The sequence below is a fragment of the Panicum virgatum genome, chromosome 1N (assembly GCF_016808335.1).
Source record: "Panicum virgatum strain AP13 chromosome 1N, P.virgatum_v5, whole genome shotgun sequence".
Lineage (NCBI taxonomy): Eukaryota > Viridiplantae > Streptophyta > Magnoliopsida > Poales > Poaceae > Panicum > Panicum virgatum.
The window spans coordinates 8,539,272-8,562,325 of record NC_053145.1 but is presented as its reverse complement, the minus strand read 5'-3'; the positions used below and the strand labels follow the sequence as shown (position 1 = coordinate 8,562,325).

At 45.4% G+C, this 23,054-nt stretch overlaps 1 protein-coding gene across 3 annotated transcripts; it reads left to right on the top strand.

Moving 5' to 3' along the window:
* Positions 1 to 6,739: 6,739 nt before the first annotated feature.
* On the top strand, positions 6,740 to 12,385 carry LOC120655020 (calcium-dependent mitochondrial ATP-magnesium/phosphate carrier protein 2-like). Of its 3 annotated transcripts, none has more exons than XR_005667252.1 (5): positions 6,740 to 7,480; positions 9,447 to 10,226; positions 10,309 to 10,399; positions 10,505 to 10,898; positions 12,135 to 12,385. XR_005667252.1 is itself a non-coding variant. In XM_039932738.1 (4 exons), the coding sequence occupies exons 1-4, from the start codon at positions 6,985 to 6,987 to the stop codon at positions 10,695 to 10,697; spliced, it is 1,560 nt and encodes a 519-aa protein (XP_039788672.1). In that variant the 5' UTR covers positions 6,740 to 6,984; the 3' UTR covers positions 10,698 to 11,820. The 3 variants fall into 3 exon arrangements, 1 of the variants encoding a protein (XP_039788672.1); XR_005667251.1 differs by lacking the exon at positions 12,135 to 12,385 and adding an exon at positions 11,621 to 11,857; XM_039932738.1 differs by lacking the exon at positions 12,135 to 12,385 and having other exon boundaries at positions 10,505 to 11,820.
* Positions 12,386 to 23,054: the final 10,669 nt, after the last annotated feature.

The window sequence follows — 23,054 nt, the reverse complement described above, 5'->3', positions numbered from 1 at the left end:
ATGCCTAACTAAAATCTTCCTATAGCTAGTGGATTGTTGGTTCAATCTAGCTAATTCCAAATATTACTTGCTCCATCCTTAAATATGTAAGGCTTCGGACACGCCAATTATATTCCTCCTAGATTCTAAACGTCAGGGATGGAAATGGTAAGGAAACAGAAAACAGATATCCAAGATATCAGAATCCATTTCCATGCCTATCCGATCCATTTTCATCCTTGCTAAACGTCATGTATTATATTAAGGACAAATATTACTACTTCATTATTTTTATAAGAGATATCTTAGCTTGACTCATCAGGCAGTCTACAACTAACACCATCATGTCTGTTAATATCTTATAACCTTGAAGTGCTGTAGGCTATAGGCCCCGTTTAGTTGCTGAAAATTTTTGGGAAAATTTTATGGATATTTTTAAACTATTAATTAGGAGTGTTAAATATAGACTAATTATAAAACTAATTACACAGATGGACGGAAAATCGCGAGGCGAGTTTATTAAGTCTAATTAATTCATCATTAGAGATTATTTACTGTAGCACGATATTATCTAATCATTGCATAATTAAGTTCATTAGATTCGTCTCGCGATTTTGCCTGGAGGTTATGGAATGAGTTTTATCAGATATCCACATTTAATACTCCTAATTAGTGATAAAATATTCGAAGTTACTGTAGCACTAGAAAAATTTTAGGAACTGAACGGAGCCACAGGCATGGAATGGGTCTTGGACAGCATGCATTAACAATTTTGTCTCATTGGTAGTTTGGTGGTTGATCGGTCGATCTGCATGCATGGGCTATATATACGAGTACACACACAGTTATACACACAATGACATGCAGCCGTCCGGAGCTTGCGACCGATCAGACAAGAGCTGAATTAGCTAATCAATTGAGCTTCTCATTCAGTTAATTCTCTAGTTAGCTCAATCTCTCTCGCAGTGTGTTGCAGTCTAACCTTTCCCTTTCCATGAGGATACGTATTATTATTGCGCACGACGATGTACACATTACGTACCGGCGGCCTCATGGAATTAACTGAATGTCATGGTTAGTGGTTGACACGTACACTACACAAAATATTAGATTAGCGGCTCCAAAAATTGTTGAAGTGAATTGCACAACTCTTTCCATCAATTTAAAATTATGGGTTAAAAAATTAGTTGGTACATGCAACTCAATATATATAGTATTATAGGCATAGAGGTCTGAGTTCGAATTCTTACGGATGCAAATAAATAAAATAATTGGAGCTGATTCCTAATTCCTAAATTTGAGGTCTGAGGGAGTCTGCACATGAGAGGAGTGTTGAAGTATGAGTAAATTGCCCGTGTCAAAATGCAATATTATTGCAATGTAGATTATTTTGCTAGATATACTCGTGTGATACTAATGCGTGAGTTCACGATGATTCTGCAGTCGAAAATAGAGTGATCGGAAGCTGAACATGAATTAAGGTCTGGCGGGCACTCTTTTTTTTTTTTGATGGATTTTGAGGGTTTGTGGCAATTCGGGGTCCAATACTTAATGAAGACGGGCCTTTTAGGCCTGTGGCGTGATAGCCGCCGCGGCGTTCACTCTCTCCTACCTTTTGTGGGCCGAGGACGCAACAAAACGGAAAAAAATAAGAAGAAAGCGCAGCCCATAATAAATAGGTCGAGACTGCTAAATATAGCCCGCTAGTTAATTGGGCCGCCTGGGACAGTTGCGGTTGCGGCGTTTTGTTTGCTTGGATTGCCACTGCTCGGCCTCGGCAAACCTCTGCCCCCTTTGGAACCTTGGCCAGTGGCGCTTCAAGGAAAGCAAAGGAAGTCGGTCGGCGAGGAACCTTGACACCGTGTGGGAGAATGCAGAATTGACTGAAGCGCCATGACCCCTTTGGAACTCGGACCCCAAATCCTCGAGACCCGAAAGTCATCTTCCTCCTCCCACTTGCCCGCTTTCCGATCCGGTTGCCAGCGAGCCACCCGTCGCCATCCATCGATCCTCTTCTCGACGCCGTCCATCGTTTCTTACCATTTTCTGACGCCCTTTAGCCCGAGCGCGACACCCGCCGTCTTTGATGGATCGCCACACTTGCCACGTTCAACAAACTAGGGCCGCGTTTAGGTCCCAAAAATTTTTAGAAAAAATTACTGTAGCAATTTTCAGCTGAAGATTAGGAGGACTAAACATGATCTAATTACACGGATGGACGGAAAATCGCGAGACGAATCTATTAAGCCTAATTAATCCGTCATTAGATATTGATTATTGTAGCACGATATTATCTAATTATTGCATAATTAGGTTCATTAGATTTGTCTCGCGATTTTACTCGAGGACTGTGGAATGGGTTTTGTTAATTATCTACATTTAATATTTTTAATTAGTGATCAAATGTTCTAAGTTACTATAGCGCATGAAAAATTTTAGAAACTAAACGGGCCCTATAGTTCCCAAAAAATTTCATGCAGTAACTTACAACGTTTGACTACTAATTTGAAATATTAAATGTGAATAACTAACAAAACCCATTCCATAACCCCCGGATAAAATCACGATACGAAACTAATGAACCTAATTACATAATGATTAGATAATATTGTGCTACAGTAACCAACCTCTAATGACGGATTAATTAGTCTTAGTAGATTCGCCTCGCGATTTCCCGTCCATCCGTGTAATTAGTTTTATAATTAGGAGCTGCCTAAATTTAGCCCTGCAGTACGGCCGCTTCACTTTTGGAAAGGAGACAAACACAGTATGCTCAGATTTCCTTTTTTTTGGTAAAACTCTGTGCTTTCTGACAGCTGTATGATGCGCACAACAAAAAACACAGAATAAATATACATAGCTCATTTTACTCTCCGATAAGCAATTCTTTGAAAAAACACTAAGCAAATTAGATCATATATAAATGCATTTTAACCCATCTAATAAATATACATACCTCATTTTTACTCTCTGATAAGCAATTCTTTGTAAAGCACTAAGCAAATTAGATAATATACAAACGCATTTTAACCCATCTAAATTGTCGGCACTGTTGTACTGATCAAATTAAAAGATTAGAGCTATTACAACTGCTACCAAGCTAGTCTCATGAATCAAAATCGAGGTTACATTGAGCTATAACTAAACTACTGTCGATTACAATCTGATTCAATGAGGAAACTTGCGGGCAGAAAAAAGGCACATCAGGTTTCACCAAACACCAAGCTCAAAAGCATGTTATAGTGCTGATTCCATGAGGAAACTTGCAGGCAGAAAAAAGGCACATTAGGTTTCAGGTTCAAACATTGTTTTGTATGGCTGAAACGAATAGCAAGTGCAGTTAGTATTAGGACTAAAATATCAGGAATGCTGAATACCTCCGATAACAAACATTATTTGTTCTATATAACCTAATTCATGCTCTTATTTTTGCTAATACACAAACACATTATTTTATAAATTTCTGGTCATAATATTACCTAATTCAAAACCATATTATTGCCTAAAACAATTACATAATTTGCCTTACTAGAACAACATTATTACCAATGAAGTACATATTTATTACAAGAAATGTACTTAGCTTGCTCTCACTACATATGCACTTGTTTACTTGAGTTGGTTCATATGCACATCATATCTTCTTCATGCATTGTACTTAACTCACCTGCAGGATACTTGGGGACCTGCAATGTAAAAACCAAAAAATAGAGAAATTAGAGAAGAAAGAATGTTGTAAAAGTTGCCCAATGATTTGCATTGTATTTCCTTGACCATTGATTTGCCTGTTGAACAGTACATCATTGTTAGATGATTCATATTTAGTTGCTTTTGTTGCATGCAAAAAAAGCTCTCATGTAGCTGCTGCTGTCTAATCAAATTTGTGACTTGTTGAATGATTGCGCAGGGGATATAGAAGATTAAAAATGGATTTAATCGAGCTCCCACAAGAATTTAGTTATGATTTCCTAGATGAATAAGATGCAAATCCACCCTATTTACACTCAGAAATAGTTGGAGATGGAGCAATACATGATATTGAGCATGTTCCAAATCAAGAGAGCTGCAGTTTTTGATGATGTAGTTTCTGGTGGCAACAATTTAGCTAATATCGGTAAATAATCTAGTTGAAAGCACCCTAGGATATGCTGGCAAAATGATGATAACACACAAGGTTTAACAATTGTAGAAGAGATTTGGTCAACAACTCTACTGTCGTACACTGGGCAAAACACCTAAGCTGCTTGCATGTAACTTAAAAAATGCTAAGGCATGAAACATAAACTGCTTTAGCTAGTTTAGCATAAGCTCCTATCTAAAACCACAAAAGTGCTTAGCTGGTAAGATTAATTTGCATAATGATTTAGCATAAGTTGTATACATGAAAACCCAAATAACTAGTAGAAATATCTGAAAAATGCTATAATCAGAATGCAAGAAAATGCTAAAGTAAAATGAATAAGTTGCTTGATGATTCAGTGATAGTTGCCAACAGAATGAATCTGAGAGAGTATATTGCCTACTGATTACTGATTATCTAACAAAATGAATCCTCTAGCTATTGGTTCAGTTGCACCACTGATTTTATGTAAGCAAGCTCTGGCACCGAAACAACAAAGCACAAAATTAATAAGTAGAAATGGTAGAGCTCCACGTAGTCGCGCGAGCTCCATCGCCGGAGCTCGCCGCTCCTCATGGTGCGGAGCACTAGATCCAGCGAGGAAGGTGGGGGCTTAAGTGCGTGGAGGCCTTGACAACATTGTCGAGCTCGATGGCAAGCCTGGAAAGGCTCTCAATGCCTAACCCCAAGTGCAGCTAGGCGAGCGCCTAGCAGCGCCTTTTTGAACATTGCTTGTCATTGTAACCAGGGTATGGTTATTTGAATAGCATTAACCAGGTTCTCAAGTGAATCACGAATGAGTTGTCTGCACTCTGCAGCTATACATAATTAAAAAAGATATACTATGTGGTTTACATAGGCAATACATATCTAAATGATTTTAAAAAAATTGCAGCTGTTAAATAACTGCTAGAATCTAGTAGAAATAACCGTTGAGCTAAACAATTTCACGGGTAAAAAAGCTAAACAAAAAGAACAACAGAGCATTCAGTTATCTAGCTCTTGCTTTGGCTATCATTCAGTTAAAGCTACTCATTTCTTCAGGTGAAAAAAGGCATGTCTAAAAATCAACACACTAGCTCTTAAGCTCATGAACTTAGTTATCTATCCTCTACTGTATTTAATGAAACAAGAATATATAATGGTACTATATCTAGAGGCCCCTTTTCTTTGCAGTCATCTAGGTACTACGGTTCAAAAAAGCTCTTCGTACTGTACTTGTAGTTCTGGACAAAAGAAAAATGATTTGAGAAGCTTCCATCATGTCGATTGACTGACCGAAGCAAAAAAAAAAATCTAGCAACTAGGTATGATGTTTTTTATACTGAATCTAGCAACTAGGTATGAATTCTCCCCACCTCCTACTGCCATTTGCAAAATACATGGGTCTCGTTGTAGAATCATGCATACAAACATAGAAAAAAAATGAGGTCATCCTAGAAACAGTATGTGTTCATTAATCAATAAATTTGCACCTCCTCCCCCACACCCCCAATTTCCCTGCGCATGACTTGAGACATCCGTGAGTGAGATCTGCTCGTCCAAATTAAATTCGCATGAATGAAGCATGCCAAATCAATCTAACAGACAAAGCAATTAGGTTTCCTCATGGTGCATCCGAGAGAACAGTCGCACTAAAATAACGAATTGAAGATGCTGCATCTCAAGTTCTCAACTCAACTAGCCTTACCTGAGCGACAGCTACGGCGGGCCGCAACCAGCAAGGGCACCGATGCCCGGGGAGGGAGTTGGCCCGATCTGCTACGAGAAGATGACGACGACGCCCGGAGGTCGGGAAGGAGGAGGGAGGAGTGCGCCGTAGCAGCAACTGAGGATCCGAGATCTGCAGCTTCCAGTGCCCTCTCCCAAGATCAACGGATCAAATCGCTGGATTCCGGAAGCGCATGCAAATGACTTTCTGCCAAAACAAAAGGTGAAAACGAAATCAAAATTGGCGAGAAAAATGTCTGCATGCAAGGGGATTCATCTCACCTTGGTTTTGTTCTGCGATTCCCCTCCCCCGCTTCAATCCCATAGGTGCCTCCTTCGCCTCCCTCTCCAAACCCGCGTGGATCCAGAAAATCAGAAATGGCGCGGTGGATGCGAGACGAGAGAGAAACCGTAGAGAGAGAAACCCTAGAGAGAGAGGGTGGGGGCAGGAATGAACGAGAAGGCGCGTGTTCTGTCTTTCTGAAACGTGGGACCAGTAGGTAGCACCCTCCGCCATTTAATGCAGCTGGAACGGTGGATGGAAAGCGGCCGCGTGAATGGACGAAAATACGGCCGTTCGTAACAGTCATTACCTTATAGTTAATCTATATTTAATACTTATAATTAACAATCAAACGGCCTTAAAAATATTTGCCCCAAAAAATTTTGGGAACTAAACGTCCCCAAAGATTTGCAAGCTCCATTCCTGCTCATCCTGGCTCGTGACAATTTGCAGACTTGTGCTGCTTGGAGCTGGATGGACGTGGTGGTTGCAATCGCAACCACCTAGCGCGAGAGCCCGGGCACGTGTTAACCGTCGGTGTCTCGGGGATGCCTCCGTCTCCATCTCGTCCGTCCCCAGCAGCAGGCTGTCCAGATTACGTGGCGCGGCAAGGAAAACAAAAGGCAGCCGTGCTCGGTCGGTGCTTGCTCACTGTTGCCCAGCTGAGCTCGCCAAGCACCAGCATCTCGGAGGCTAGCGACGCTTTTGGGCCGGCGGCATCGCGGTCGCTCGCGCGCTGCGGATATTCGATTCCCTCGGGAGGGAGGAGGGAGATCGACACGGCCAGCTCCACGAAGCGAACCAGGAGCCCAGCCGCCCTCCCAATCCAGCGCGCCTCGATCGCCGCCGCCGTCGCCACCTCCCCCTCGCCTGCTCCGTTGCGCCTCCCGCCATGTCCGGCGCGGCGGTCCAGGCGGTGGAGCCCCGCCCGGCGGCCGCAGCTGCTGCGTCTCAGCCGGCGGCGGCGAGGGGAGGGTGCGGGGGCCCGGCGCGGGCGGGGGCGGCGGCGGGGGCGACGATGGAGCACGTGCGGCTGGCGCTGCGGGAGACGGAGGCGGAGCGGGAGGCGCGGATCCGCGCCGTCTTCGCCTTCTTCGACGCCGCGGGGCGGGGCCACCTCGACCACGCGCAGATCGCCGCGGGGCTCGCCGCACTGCGGGTCCCCGCCCCCGAGGGGGAGTCGGGGCCGGGGGCCGGGGCCGAGGACTACGCGCGCGCGCTGCTCCGCGCCTGTGACCGCGACCGCGACGGCCGGGTCGGGTACGACGACTTCCGCCGGTACATGGACGACAAGGAGCTCGAGCTCTACCGCATCTTCCAGGCCATCGACGTCGAGCACAACGGTTGCATCCTGCCCGAGGAGCTCTGGCACGCGCTCGTCAAGGCTGGTAAACGCAATGCCGACGCCTCCTGCACTCCTTACTTCAGGTTCAGTGAGATTTGCTGAGCTGCAAATTTCATGGTTCCTGTAGATGCATGACAAACGTAGCTGACAACTGCGATAAACATAGCTGTGGAAGCTAAATCGTCCACACTTGAAATCCTAAATCGTAATCCAATAGACCAAATACGTGCTTGTCCTGCAGTATCCCTAATGTAGGCACCCAAATTAAATTCGGCAAAAGAAGATGCAATGTGGCATATTGATGGACACATCAAGTAAGGTGGTGGTTTACTTTTGGTGAGAACAGTCGCTCAGCTTTTGTGATGGTTCTAGACTTCTAGTGAGACCATGGGCCTCCTTAAAATAGTAAATCAAGATTATGTCTTTCCATAATTTGGGTATCCTTTTTCAAACTTGGGATCAGGATGCAACACAAAGTATTGATGGAAATAGGTTACACTGTCGTGTTAGTGCTCAACTCTTGCCGTTAGTATCAAAGTGGATAAGTTCAGTGTTTCCTAATGTTGAAATTCGTTGTTATGTTCTCTTTTTATGGTAGTTCTGAGAAAGATAGTCCATTTATGCCATGAGAATTGTATCTGGCAGCTATGATAAACTTAGTTCAGTTTTGTTTGTTTCTAGTGGTTGAAGCCAAATCGTCTCCCTTGGAAAGTGAAAGCATAATGCAATGCATGCTTCATGAATAGAGTTAGCATAAACATTGGGCCTTCCTGTGCTAACATTTTCATCGAGATCTGAAACATAGATATGCACTCGCATATCACTACAGTTGATGTGAGCGTTGCATATGGTGCTTTATATCACTTTGTGCTTTCTTTACATATAAGGCCTTTCTTATGTTTTGAATTTAAACTATACTTCTATACATATGAAACAGATGCACTTGATCTGTTCATGGTTGTCAAGTAATTGAGCCAATCTGATTCTCCCCCCAAATTGAGGAGTAACATTTTGATCTTGGAAATGGAGAAAAACTTGAATGCAAACTGTCATTGGTTATGCCATGAATAGTTGTGTAGTGTGCCACTCTACCAGCATGTATGCTTTACTCCAAAACTAACAGAATGAAACTGGTCGATTTTTGCAACATCATGATTAGATCCTGCTGTAAATTAAATTATTCAAGACAATGGGGACATCTAGCTTATGTTATGGTCTTGCTGCTGTGGAGTACCACTGGATCTTGGAACTTTAACTTAGGAAAAGCGCATATATTGTTTAACCTAAGGTGGAGTTGAGTTTTGGCTTAGTTTGTATTTTCCAACATGATGTCTCAAATTCAGTGGTTTTTATTTCCAACCTAGTAATCAGTTAATATAAATACCACAACATGTCCTCTACTGTTGGATCATAAAGTTCATTTTAGCAGTACTATGGTTTTCACCTTTTAAAATTTTAATCTGTTTGTATATCTTAATTTGTGTTTAGTCATAAAGTTCGGTCAAGACCCCCCCCCCCCCCCACCCCGAGAAAACCCCCGAACCCCTGCCCCACCCTTACATGGGGCGCCATTACCCATGTGAGTGCGGGCCGGGACCTTTCGTGCTTTGGTGTGGTGGCAGGCGGGTGGATTTTTTTAACCCTAGGCTGAAATCTGCTCCCACCGGGAGTTGAACTCAGGATCTGAGGAGGTGCTACTTAAGCCCTCTAACCAAGTCAGCTAGAGGGTCGTTCACAACTTGTGTTTATTCATGTGTATTGGTTGTCGCCAGAGTCATAAAATAGCCAAATCGATCATGTGTAAGTTGTGTATATATCGCTAGCATGTGTGAGCCTATCTCATTCGCCATTTCGAAAATAAGAAATAGTTCCTTGTTTCTGAAGTTCATTTTAACTTCGAAAACTCAGTATGCTTGCTTGGAAATGTAATAGCTGTGTTCCAAGGAACTGGCTGACAAATCTAGCCTTTGTGATATGTCTTATAAGTAATATCAGATCCGTGTTTGCAGGTATAGAAATTGGTGATGAAGAGCTTGCAAGATTCGTTGAGCATGTGGATAAGGACAACGATGGTATTATTACTTTTGAGGAATGGAGAGATTTTCTTTTGCTTTACCCTCATGAAGCGACCATTCAAAACATTTATCATCACTGGGAAAGAGTCTGCCTTGTAGATATAGGTGAGCAGGCTGCTATACCAGAAGGAATAAGTAAACATGTGAGTGCAAGCAAATATCTGATTGCAGGAGGCATTGCTGGCGCAGCATCCCGTACTGCAACGGCACCTCTTGATCGCCTCAAAGTTAATATGCAAGTGCAAACAAACCGTACTACAGTTGCACATGCAGTTAAGAGTATATGGAAAGAGGGCGGTCTAGTGGGCTTTTTCAGAGGGAATGCATTGAATGTGGTAAAAGTTGCTCCAGAAAGTGCTATAAGGTTCTACACCTACGAAATGCTTAAAGAATACATAATGAAAAGTAAAGGAGAAGGTAAGAGTGACATTGGTACCTCTGGACGTCTAATGGCTGGTGGGTTGGCTGGTGCTGTCGCACAGACATCAATTTATCCCATTGATTTAGTGAAGACTCGTCTACAGACTTATGAAGGAGGCAGGATTCCTACCCTTGGTGCACTATCAAGGGATATATGGATACATGAAGGTCCCCGAGCGTTCTACAGAGGCCTTGTTCCATCATTGCTTGGCATGGTCCATTATGCTGGAATTGATCTTACTGTTTATGAGACACTGAAAGGAATGTCCAAGACATATATCCTCAAGGACAGCGGTACACTTCCACCAGAATCTGTTCACACTTCAACCCTTTTACTTCTCAATTGTTGTCACTAAATCATGATTTTATGATGTAGATCCTGGCCCTTTAGTACAGTTGGGCTGTGGAACAGTCTCTGGAGCTCTAGGAGCAACATGTGTGTACCCTTTACAGGTCGTCAGAACAAGGTGAGCAGTGAATTTTCTTGATAGAAATGTACACTAGTACAACATTGGAGCTCTGTCCCTCACACATACCAATACACGTATTCTTTTCATTAATGGTACTTACAGAATGCAAGCTCAGCCAGCCAATTCAGAGGATCCATATAGAGGAATGACTGATTGTTTTCGGAGAACATTACGGCGTGAAGGAATTTCTGGATTTTACAAAGGGCTTGTACCAAATCTTCTTAAAGTGGTGCCAGCTGCAAGTATTACCTATCTTGTTTATGAGACGATGAAGAAAAGTCTCTCCCTAGATTAAATATTGTGTACCAGCAACTGAGTGTAGAGATAGTATTGAGGCATGCCATTCCTGGTTAAGTAGGTGCTAACATAACATCTCTGAAGTGTGAGAGTATTTTGCCCTCAAGATAGAGGAAAAGTGGGGCATTCTCATTCTTATTGACAAAAATAAAAAGGTGATATTATGGTACAGAAATCAAGGGTCCAAACCGGAATACAGGTAGTTGTCCTTTGTTAACCTCTGCTGCAAGTATTTCTTTTTGTGCCTTTTTTTGCTTCTGCTTATATGATATTATAGTACTTTTAGTCTGGACTTAAGAGTTAAGAAAAACTTTCTGATCAACAATACCATAAAGGGGTTTGTGGATGAGGAGAATTGATCTAGTAGTCTCTTGGATTTTATTTGAATTTTATTTCATTATTATAGTAAGGCTTGGGGCTTAAAGACAACCCTTCCCCAGACCCCGCACAGTGCGGGAAGCCTACGGCACTGGGTACGCCCTTTTATTATAGTGATTCGGGTCCAATAACATAGATGACAGAAGGCATTACAGATAGATTGTATCATACTGTACCTAACAGTGGCTAGCTCATCCATGTTCACTAGGGGATTAGTTGGTTTTTTTCTTATTTGTAATTCTCGTAAGTCAAAACAGACCATGGATACTTCATTATTGTTGAAGTATTTGCTATGGATCATTTAGGAGTCTATACTAGCAACTATTAACATTTTGAAGTATGAGAGAATAAAATCATCTTAGCAGCTCTATTCGGTCTAAGCAACCTTGACATCAGTGCAACACAGTTGGGTCATCATCTAAACGATGCTCTGAAACTTACCCATTCCTTGTGCCTTGTTAAAGTTTATGTCAGAGATTGGTTAGTAAGCATGCTAATATCTTATAATGGAAATAATGTCACAGTCTTTCATTGTTTGGCCAGGTAAAGCTCTTGGTAGCAAATCTTTCACAAGGAACTGTCATCGTATTTCATGGCCAATTTCCTGCTCTTCCTGTGGTTTTGTGAGAAATACATGATTCCTATATTAACCAATGCCTGAGATTGTAAAAGTTGGCTCTGGAATAGAATAAATCTACACTGTACTGATTCACAATTTCTATATTTACCTTTGTCTTATGTGATTCTGTGCTTCCATCGGGCTTGGATTTTCCCCTTTAATCGGCATAGCCCTTTTTTTTTTTACTTTCAATCAGCATAGCCTTTTTTTTTTTACTTTCAATCGGCATAGCCTTAGAAGCTGGAATGTGATACTAGTGCTACCTTTCTAGTTCATGTCGGTTGATGCATTGCAAAAGGGGACTCATTGTGTGCTAAATGATGGTACACTAACATATCATACAAGGAAATTGGTTACGTAGGTTCCAAAGAAACTGCATCACCCAACGAATTCAAACACCTTTTATCTTTGTTCTGACGGTGCATTCTCATGTTTCAGTGTACAGGTGGTATCTCCGGCACATAGTTAGCTCTTGAGGCCATTTTGTTCATACAATTTGTGACCGTTACAGAGAGGTGGTATTGTTCCACCTCCAACTGCTTTTGCTTCTGAGCTTCCGACAGAAGCTGTGACCTTCACTGACGAAGCAGTTGCCTTCATAAAAGGTTGCTTCATGTATTATATGTTCTATTTGTGTTTACCATACATGATACATGTTCAGTGGTCAGCATGTATTTCTATTGCATCAATGCGCACCTCACGAATGCCATACATTATGTGAGAGACGGTAAACTGATGCCAGTTCATAGTCCAATGCATGCGACCCTCGGTCACATTTTCCATGGAGCTCTGCTGGAGTGTTGGATGTATCGTTACCTGATAGACCTGGTGAGCAGACCGTTTGTGGGTGCCTGGAAACGGTGCAGATTGGTTGCTTCAGGGATCAGATTGGTCCTGCCTGTAAGTAACACTGAAATGTCATCGCGATCCCTGCTTTCCGACGGCGACGGCGCAGGGGGGACTTTTGGCAGCTCTCGCCGCTGCCCGTCAAGATGGGAATGGGCCGACCCAGCCCTGGTCTTGGACCCGGCCCCATGGCCTCGAGGCCAATTTTAAGGGTCATGGGTCGACTCATACCTCCTAGATGTTATGATTTTGATGGCCCATTGGGTATTATGGGCCGACCCAAATATTTTTCTATAATCCTAAACCATGAATACTATGAACACTTTTAGAAAAAATAAGATTCAAGATTAACATATATCTCAATAATATGTTAAAATTGTTAGCAATGCATCAAATTAAATATATTTACTAGCGGTCCATGATTTTAATTTTATCCATTTTCACTTCCAACTTATAATATTCCTCACTATATTTTGAATTATATAGAATCTAACAACTTATGACCAGTTGCATTTATTCAAAAGAATGAAGAAAACCAATAAATCAAATAAAAAATTATTAATATGACAAGTGGGTCGATCCATAATACTCATCTGGTCAATAGGTACCGTCCCTATTGACCCATTTTAAAATTTAGGATCGGCCCCTATAACTCATTGGCCCTATTTTTGTGGGTCGGGTCAACTACCCAATGGGTTGACCCGACCCATTTCCATCCATAGCTGCCCGGGTCCTCGCCGATACGGGGGCCTGGCGGATCCCGCCGCCGGGGACCCCGCGAGCAACCAAATGGCATCTCGTCGGCAGTTCAGGTCGCGTCGATCCACCCGCCCGTGCCAAGTGCCTCGGAGGTCGGCACGCGACGCAGGCAGCCGCGACGTCCAGTGCGGGCGTGCTGGACGGCAGGACGCGCAAGCATGGCGGTCGGCGGCCCCGCGCGGCGCGGGTGCGTCCGCCGCGTGCGCGGCTCTCGCCGCGGCGTCGTACGCGTGTCCCGAAGCATTCCTGGGCGTGCCGTCCCGGCCCAATCCGGCAGCAGGGTCGTCAGGTCAGAGTCAGACATGTCGCTGTCGCCGTCGGCTCTTTCCAGGATCACAGGACGCCGTCGGGACAGGTGGCCGCACAGCCGCTGCCGGCCGAATCTGGCCGGGGGACACCTGGCGCGCTCGTCGTGCTCGAGGGCGTTGTACAGCCAAAAAGGCTCTAGAGCGCGGCCCCCTCCACGCGACAAGTGAGTGCCCCGACGGCGACGCCTTCTCCGGCTGACTACGGCAGCTGCCGCCACCTACTCACCTGGCCGGCCCCGGCGAAGCCTCGCGGCAGCCGGCAGGACCGGAAGCGCCGCGGAGAGGCGACGACGGCACAGCTCGCTCCAGAGGCAAGTGGCAACGAACCCACCGCGACGCCGCCGTGCGGTGCCGGTGCGGGTGACGCGCCCAGCCGAGCCGTCGCATGGCGTCACTAGTATTTTAAAATTAATGAAGTCATCAAATGCGTCACCAGATCCATAAAAGATGAGTCACTCCATACACGAACAGAAAAGCAACAGGCACGAACACGATCCTGTGGCCGCTTCCAAAATCCAAACAAGAGGTATTTTCCGCGAAGGCTGATGTGGAGAGGTTGAGAAACGTGCGCTGCAGAAGAAGACCAGCACAACATGGACCGACCAGCTGCGAAAGCGCCGCGCGGCAGACTGGTGGCACGACGTCGCCGGTGCACCCGCATAGCTCCTGCCAGTGCCATGGACTCTGAGCTGAGCAGGTCAGGTCCACAGGTGCGCCGTGCTCTGGCCCGCGGGGTCTCTGCATGAGCAACGCCCAGATTTTGCTGCCCAGCGACGCCGGCTGCCCAAGCCTCAGCTCGGTTGGTATCCGAGAGCAACGCCGCACACACACCGCATTGCCGCCGTTGGCGGGACAACTGGGCGCTCGAGGACCACACGACGCGACCGAACGCCGCCGCGCTCTCTCGGCTGGCTCCCCGCCGGCCCCCGCGGGCGGCAGGTGTCCCGACAGAGACGCAGGGCTTCTGCTCGCGGCGGCGAGACGAGGCGCCCAAGTTCGCGTGCGCTTCTGCCGATATTTTGCGTGGGCAAGGCGGCGCTGTGCCGGCCCGGCCGCTCTGGATGGACAAGGACAAGTGCTGCTGGCGTGTGCTCTTGCTCACTCCGTTCGGCAGCCAGCTCCTGTTCCAGCCCAACAGTGTTTTCCTCTCACTCCAGCCACCAGCTCCAGCTCTAACTCCAACCAACCCAACAATATTTTTCTCTCACACTATTCCAGCTCCAGCCTCCAGCTCTAGCCTGCCGAACGCAGGGGCTGTTTGCGCTGACGACAGAGACTGTGCTTGAGCGGGCCGGACCCCTACCCACCACTCGCTCGCATTCAACCCGGGATGGTGCCGCGAAGCTCCGCGCGCCGCCTTTTTCTTTCTCCGAAGCGCTCTTGGCACTTCCCATGATCCCGTGACCCCGCGCACTCTCGGAACGCACTGGCCTCACAAATCGCGATGCTTCCTTCCGGCCGGCCGGGCGGTGCCTCTGGGCTCTTGCTTCCGATCTGCTCCACAACGTTACTCCTCGAACTTCCTAGAACGGATTTTGACTATTAATTAGAATGTCAAACAAATTTAGTTTACAAAACTAACTACAGAACCTCTGCGCTACGAACTTTAACGAATCTAATGAGATTTTTGACCGCATAATTAAAAGATGATTACTGTAGTATTACTGTAGCCAATTATCGATTAATTACTATCATTAAATTTATCGCAGAAAGTTATTTCCATCTCTGAAGAGATTTTGTAAATAAATTTTACTTCATGCGAACAAAATTAGTTTCTCGGCTTGCATGTTCTAGATATTCTAGAACGAACCAAACACAATGTGCAGCCTGAGATTTGATCTGGTATTCTTTCTTTTTCTTCTTAAAACAGATCCTCGGTGAGTCAGGACGGGCAAACTTGCGGCGGCACGAACGGCGCCGCCTTGGGCACTAGCCAGGCCTCTGGCCTAACGGCTAGCGCACTTGCTCATTGGCTCTTAAGTATCTCACGAGATACCTCTTCGATCGTCAGTTCGTCACCTGTCCAAACGGCAAAAGCAAGCACGGCAAAAGCAGAACCTTTCGGCAACACGTTGTGAGTAATGGATTAGTGGATTTGACAGGTCACTGCGTGGTACTTGGTACTAGTACGTACGAGTACTACCAAGTTGGAACAGATAAACCAACCACTCTCATTGTAAAGCCACCGCTGCAGCTGCAGGGACGACGTCGCCACGTCGGGAAGCCAACCGACCACGATCCGAGATGGGGGAGAAGGAACCAAAGCCACCACGTTCCGTTTTGGAAAAAGGGACGGGAGAGCATCTCCAAAAATCTTTCTAAAATATAGTTTCTAAATCATCATTTAGAGAGTTATTTGAGTAAAAAATATTTTCTATATCTTTGTACTCTCCAACAATTTTTTTTATATCTTGTGCATAGTTTAGAGAGTAATTCTGACTCTACATCTTTGGCTAGCCGGAAATCTAGAATAGAGTTAGAAGGTCTATACTTATACATCCAATCAAACAGGCTGTTGAAGAGTAATTTTTAAACAAAACCTCTATTCCAAGGATACAAAGAGTCTCGTCGAGATGCTCTATAAAAGATATGTTAGGATCTAGTGAGTTAATTTAAATTCGATTAACATTGAATGTTTGGATGACAATTAGGGGACTAAATATTAGCTGACAACAAAACTATTTGCATAAATGGAGATAAATCTGATTACAAAACTAATTGCAGAACTCCTAGGCTAAACTACAAGATGAATCTAATGAGATATATTATTTCATGTTTAGCGGATGGTTATGGGATCATTGTATTAAATTATAGATTAATTAGACTAATTAAATTTGTCTTGCAAATTAATACCCATATGTGCAAAAAAAAATTATTACTTTTAAGTAAGGGGCTTTGCTACAGTACTCCGATTACCTTTTATGAGGTAAGAGTTCAAATAGATCTTAGCCCTTGAATATTAGGAGAAAAACTAAATAACTAATTAATGAAAAATCAGCCGGTTATCCTAACTACCTGCATGCTTCTTCCGTGGATCTAGCAGGGGCTTGCATGTTTGCATGCACGCATGCATGAAAATCTCGATGTCCTCCTCTATTTCTTTAGGATTCAATTATTATGTGGACATTTATTTGTTACATGATGGTAGCTAGACTCATTTGTTACATGTCGATCTCTCTTGTTTGGAAACATATTTTTTTTCAAGTTTATCATACACATGTCAAGTTAGATCTTGAAATGTTCAGGTATGCATCTCATATCATTCCAAAATAACATTATTAACTCACAGTGGTTCCTTCATATGTCACAAAAAAAGATGTAAACTCAAGTATGCAAAGGCTCCAATCATGTTCGTGTCATTCCCCACGAAAAACAAAAATGTTACACTCACACGTACACAGGCTCCATCGACGAATCAATCATGTTAGATCTAAATTGTGCATGATACATCATGTATTTATGTTACAACGCGTGACGGAAAAAAATGTTACATGCAATCTGCTGGGTATATCTGTCACGTGCATGGATGTGATAAAAAATACTTATTGTCTCAATTTAATGGCCGGCTCATCTTGTGGGAAAAAAAACAAAAATATGAGATCTCAACTAATTATGCATGCATGTTAGATCTAATCCACAGTTATTTGAGTGTACCATAGCAAAACCTGTAAGTAATAAGATTCTCTTTGTATATGACGGGAAATTTAGTCAGCGGCAATGGCCGGGGCGTATTGGGCTCTCGCCGGCGTCAGCACGCCGGTAAAACGAGACCGTGGAAGGACAGGGTGGGCGCGGTGCCCAAAATCCATGCCACACGTTTTCTCGCCGGCCGGCGCTGCTGGTCGAGGCAGGGTTGACAGGTCCGGCCAAACCGGTGCGGTCCGGTACCGGTATACCGGTCCGGTTTGGCTGGAAACCGGTCGGTACCGGTGGAAGTCAAATTTTAATTTTCAAAATTCTTTCTGTCGTTGAGCTCGACCCTTCCTGTTCCCGCAATTCCCCGAAACCTTCCCCTGTTCCGACACCCGAATCCAGTCCCCACCCCATCACTCTGTTCCCCTCGTTCCGCGCATGCCGCTTTCCGCCAAAGCCGCGGCACGCGCCCGCGACCGCCGTGCACGCCCGACCCACATCGTGGTCGCTGCCGAAATTTTCGGCGCGAATCTCTCTCCTTCTCTCTCTTGTTCCCCCTTTTTTTTCTTTCTCCTTTTTCTTTTTCTCATTTTCCATTTTTCTTTCCTTTTCTTTTCCTCCCTCCTTCTCTCTCCTTTCCCCCGTTCCTCCCGGCCGCGCACCGCACGCTGCAGAGCAGCTCGCTGCCCGCCACCGGCCGCTCCCCGCCCTAGCTCCACGCGTGCACTCTGCCTCGGCTGACCCCATGCGCGGCACACACGTGCCTGCTGCCCACGCGCTCGCCTGCTGCCCACGCGCTCGCCTGCTGCCGCTTGCTCGCGCACCCCGCCCACGCGCACACGCGACGCACCGAGCGCGCCGCGCCGCCCGTTCGCCGCCGACTCGTCCGATCGACGCACCGCACGCACACAGGACCGAGCGCACCACACGTTCCACGCGGCCGCGCCGCTCGCCGTGCCGTCCGTCGACCAGAGCATCACCACCGCCTTCCTGTGTCCGCCTTCGCCGCCGGCCGCCCTGTGTCCTGCACACGCACACGCACGCACCACGCCGCTCGAGCCCGCGCGGCGACACACACAGCACCCGGGGCCCCTCCACGTGCCTGCGCGCCTGCCCGAGCCGTCACTTCGCCCTGGTCCGCCGCGAATCGCGCCGCCGCCGCGTCGCGGCACCGAACGCCATTAATGGCGCCCGCACCGCTCGCCGGCCGGCACCACTGCCTCGCTCCCTCTGCACCGCCTCTCCCCGTCTATAAATAGGCCTTCACGTCGCGCTCCACCACCACCACGAACCTCACCGCCGCCGCTAGCCCCCCTCACCAGCTCCCCAGCGCCGCCACTCAGAGCCATAGCCACTGCCCCTCACCGGCCACCGCGGAGCCGCCTCCTTGCACCGTCTCTGCTCGAGGTAAGGAGGGGGAATAGGACCTCCTCGCCTCCCTCTTCCTTTCTCCCCTAACCCCGGCCGCCGCTGAGCCCCGCAGTGCCGTCACCGCGAACACCAGAGCCGACCGCCGCCCGCCACCATGGCCGCGCCTCCACAGGCCACCTCCGCCCAAATTAAGTGGGGGAATCAACCCACCGCGACTCCCTCTCCCTTTTCCCCCTCCCCATGGCCGCTGTCACACCCCGAGGCCGCCGGCGACCCCGCGCCCCTCCTCTGTTCCACGGGAGGGAGGAGGGAGAAGAAAGGGCGTTTTGCCCTTAACCCCCTACCCTTCTCCCTATTTCTTTAAGAGTCCTCCCACCTTTCTAGTTCATTTACAAAAGAGCCCTTTTCTATTTTTCCTATTCGCAAATAAACCCTTCCACCATAAACCTAATTCCAAAAATGCCCCTGCACTTTTCCAGAGTGACCCCGAGGTTTTCTAAAATTACAACCAAGCCCTTGGCCCTCAAAAATATTTACAAAAAGGCCCTTGAACCCCCGCTCGATCCCTAAACCTCTCTGTAACCTATCATTTCATGCGCCAAACGACCCCCGATCGACCTAAAACTTTATCACGCCAATCCTAACATAGTTTTGGCCATACCATTAGGAAACCGCCTAAAATATTACCCCTATCACCATATCTTAATTATTTCTGATTCGAGCTCAATGATAAAAACTTTTATTTCTTTTTCTTGATTGTGTGTTTGTTTGTATACGCCGTAGATCACGGTGTGAACGAAGGAGAGCCCGTCGATGAGCAGTATTGCGAGCCAGCGAACGAGGACCAGTTCTGCGACCCCGAGCCCGAAGGACAGCACCTCGATCAGGACTTCCCGGAAGACTTCGAAGACGGCAAGTTCAATCCCGCCCTTTGATGCATGTTTTTTCTAGTTTTTATAAACACAACCTATTGGCCTGTTTTACAAAATTGCATATGTTTTGCCTGCTGAAAACACGGTTGGATAGCCACCCCTTGATTTGTTATACCCATTTCTTGACCACCTAGATTAATGTCTGAATGTGTTTTGTTTGGACATTAATCGCTGCTAGAATGCTTAGGATCTTATACACAATATAACTTGTTTTATAAAGAAAAGGGGTGTGTGTGTGTGGGAAGGGATGAAAGTGGAATTTTCGAAAGATAAGTTTAGACGGGATGGATGGCATTTCTGTGTGATTTGCCGATTGGTGTGCTTGTGCCTGTGTTATAGAGTAAGGAAGGGAGATATCCATCTTGTCACAACTAAGGACCGAGTTGGTGTGTCATCTCACCTAACTCCACTATCGTGCAAACCACTCGACCGTTGAATGGGCAACGGCTTAGCATAAATCACACTAGTTAGTCTGATAGCCATTAGGAGAGCTGAGTGCAACGGGTGATCAAGGAGAAGGGATTAGCTCTGTGTGACTTATGCCCCGGTTAAAACCTCTGTGATAGGTCAATGACCCCTTGGTGGATCCCGTGATGGCTAGTCAGGTCTAGCTAAGGTGGGTAATGGCTTTGTTGGGATCTGCACCGACACTAAGGTAATCGAGTTGCGGTACCCCGCTTGTGGGTAAAGTTGCACACCTCTGCAGAGTTAAGAATCTATTCGAATAGTCGTGCCCACGGTACTGGGCGAGTTACGGTGTGGTCACGCAACTAGTGTTTCTGTTGGGATGGGTTGGCGTGAGTTGTTTTGGGAAAAGTGTCCGGCAGTTGTGCCGTGTGCTACGTCGGATGAGGAGTCCGGTAGCAGCTTAAAATTTGAGTCCTGTGTGGGCCAACATTATGGGTTATTCGGTACAAAGAGAACTTGCTTTGAAAAATCATTTCTTTCAAATGAACCCCTGCATAAAAATTTGCTTTCCGCAAATTAAACCCTAGCCTTATCCTTGATTTACCCTGTGCATTATATTCTGTTTATACCCCCTCCGTGGGTGTGGTTGGACTTGCTGAGTACGTTTGTACTCACCCCATTTCTTAATTTTTCAGAGGAAGATCCAGACTTTGTTCCAGAAGACATCGAGTAGGGTACCGTCCTGCACCCAGCCTAGCCTGTGGATTAGGGTCACCCGCAGGAGGTACCGCATGGCGCAAGACTCTGATTACCCCTTTTTATAATTAATATCGTTGTGTGGGTGTGGGTTGTAATCCTCGCGATAGTGGTGCTCCTCTGCCCATTACCGCTTAGAGTTGTACGGTGATGAACCATCTGATGTAATAAATGTGTCATCAGCCTCCTAGGACTGATGTTTGTATCACATTTAAGTCTTCTCTTATGAGGGGACACTTCAGTTTGACCGGTTTACCGGCCGGTTTGACTGGTAACCGGTCGGTTTGATTGGTAACCGGCCAAATTCAATTTTTTTTCTTTTTTGGTTTAAATTCAAATGCCCGCAAAATATACTAAATGAATGTTTGTATAACATGTTTTAGTCTAAATGAACCCTCCAATCCTTTTTTACTACTTTTACATTGTATTTGTATACTTTTGTATGCACGATTTTTTTTGTTTAACTTTAAATCCCCGCAAACTATACTAAATGAACGAATTTTTTGAGAAAATTTGACACCATTAGATTCGTCGCACCTTGAAGTATTTTTAGAAATTTTTTGAGAATTTTCATTTTTTAATTTAAATTTGAATTTTGAATTTGAGCCAATTTGGTACCGGTCCAAACCGAAACCGGACCGGACCGGTTCGGTTCCCACCGGTTTGGTGAACCCTGGGGCGAGGCCGCGTGCCAGCGGCAGTCCAGCGTGAAGCGCTCGACTGCACACATGGATGTCGGCCACCTCCTCGCCTCTCCGATCCGTGCTTCCATGACGGGTGGGTCGGTTCGTGTTCGCGCTCGCCGACCGGCCAGGGCATGTTTATAGTTCGCGAAATTTTTTTGGGTTTAACTACTGTAGTATTTTTGTTTTTATTTGATAATTAGTGTCTAATCATGTACTAATTAAGCTAAAAAGATTTATTTCATTATTTTCAGCTAAATTGTAAAATTAGTTATTTTTTAAAATTATATTTAATGCTTCATGTATGTGTCCAAAAATTTGATGTGACGAGAAATTTTGAAAACTTTTGGGAACTAAATAGGGCAGGACGAGTGGACGACGACAGGACAGGCGCGGAGACCGCGAGTGCTCGCCGCGGGCAGGGCGTACACCTGCGCCGACCCCCGCCTCGCGAGCTCAAGGTTCAAGGCGACAAGTGTCACGACAGCGACGGCACTCCCCGGCGCAGAAGCTGCTGGCCAGCGGTTGATCCGTCGTGGTTGGTCGAGTTGATGATCCTACGTATACTCTAGAACTGGGCACGCAAAAGCAGGGATTGAGGATGACGCAACGCAGCTTGGCCATGCGGCGCGCGGCGGCGGTAGAAAGATGCTGCATCGTTAGTCAAACTAGGCAGGTTGGCGCGCTTTGCGCGCCTGTAGCAAAAGATTTGATGTAAAATAATAATAAAAATATATTATCGTATATTATAGTTAAAGCAATATCGTGTTGATATATTTTGGCAACGTGTTGATGTATTGAATGAAGTGTGATAGGTATAGTTGATAGATTGTCATATAATTATATTTTGCGAGTTTATGAAGTGGAATTAAAATCCAATAAGTAGTAGGGGCTAGCACGTGTAGACGTAGTGTATGAAATATGGTTATTGTTTTCATGTAAATAAATAATTAAATATATTTTGTGGGTGGATTCCAATTGAATATTATGTGGGTAACACCTAAATAACACACAGGGCCCACATGGGCCCTGTATAAATAGTACATAGAAGAATTTATTTTGTGTATGTTAGTAGATATAATTGATGGATTAGTTTACACTAATTATTAATTTTGGTAGAAAAAATGATAGGGTTAGAAATGAATGTATGATTCAATTATATTTTGCGAGTTCACAAAGTGAAAATAAAATCCAATATATAATAGAGGTAAATGTAGTATATAATTTTTTTTTCATAAAAAACTAAACATTTAAACACATGGGGCCACTTTTTATTTTTTTTATTTTTTAATTTCGAATTATATTTTTTATTATGAACAGTACCGGGGGCCCACATGAATAGAGCTTTTTATTATTTTTATTATGAACAGTACCCCGGCCCACATGAACAATATGTTTTATTATTTTTTAAAATGATGAACAGTACCCCCGGCCCGCGTGGGGCCGCGACGCATGAGCGCGCGCCAATTCCTGGCGCGTTAGTATAGTACTCAACCACAAGGGCGCAGCAGAAAGCAAAACCACTAAGACGAGAAAGAGGCCGACTAGTGGTTACGACAGGTACTTGTCACAAGCTAGTGACCTAATAAAAATGCAACTCTCGCTATTTCGGATTAAATTTGATCAAATTTATATAAAATAATATTGACATTTATATTACAG

Excerpts from the sequence above, each read along its gene's own strand:
- LOC120655020 (XM_039932738.1), top strand. The coding sequence starts at position 6,985 with ATGTCCGGCGCGGCGGTCCAGGCGGTGGAGCCCCGCCCGGCGGCCGCA. Across the intron at positions 7,481-9,446 it reads GCACGCGCTCGTCAAGGCTG|GTATAGAAATTGGTGATGAA; the intron begins GTAAACGCAATG and ends CCGTGTTTGCAG. Across the intron at positions 10,400-10,504 it reads TTACAGGTCGTCAGAACAAG|AATGCAAGCTCAGCCAGCCA; the intron begins GTGAGCAGTGAA and ends TGGTACTTACAG.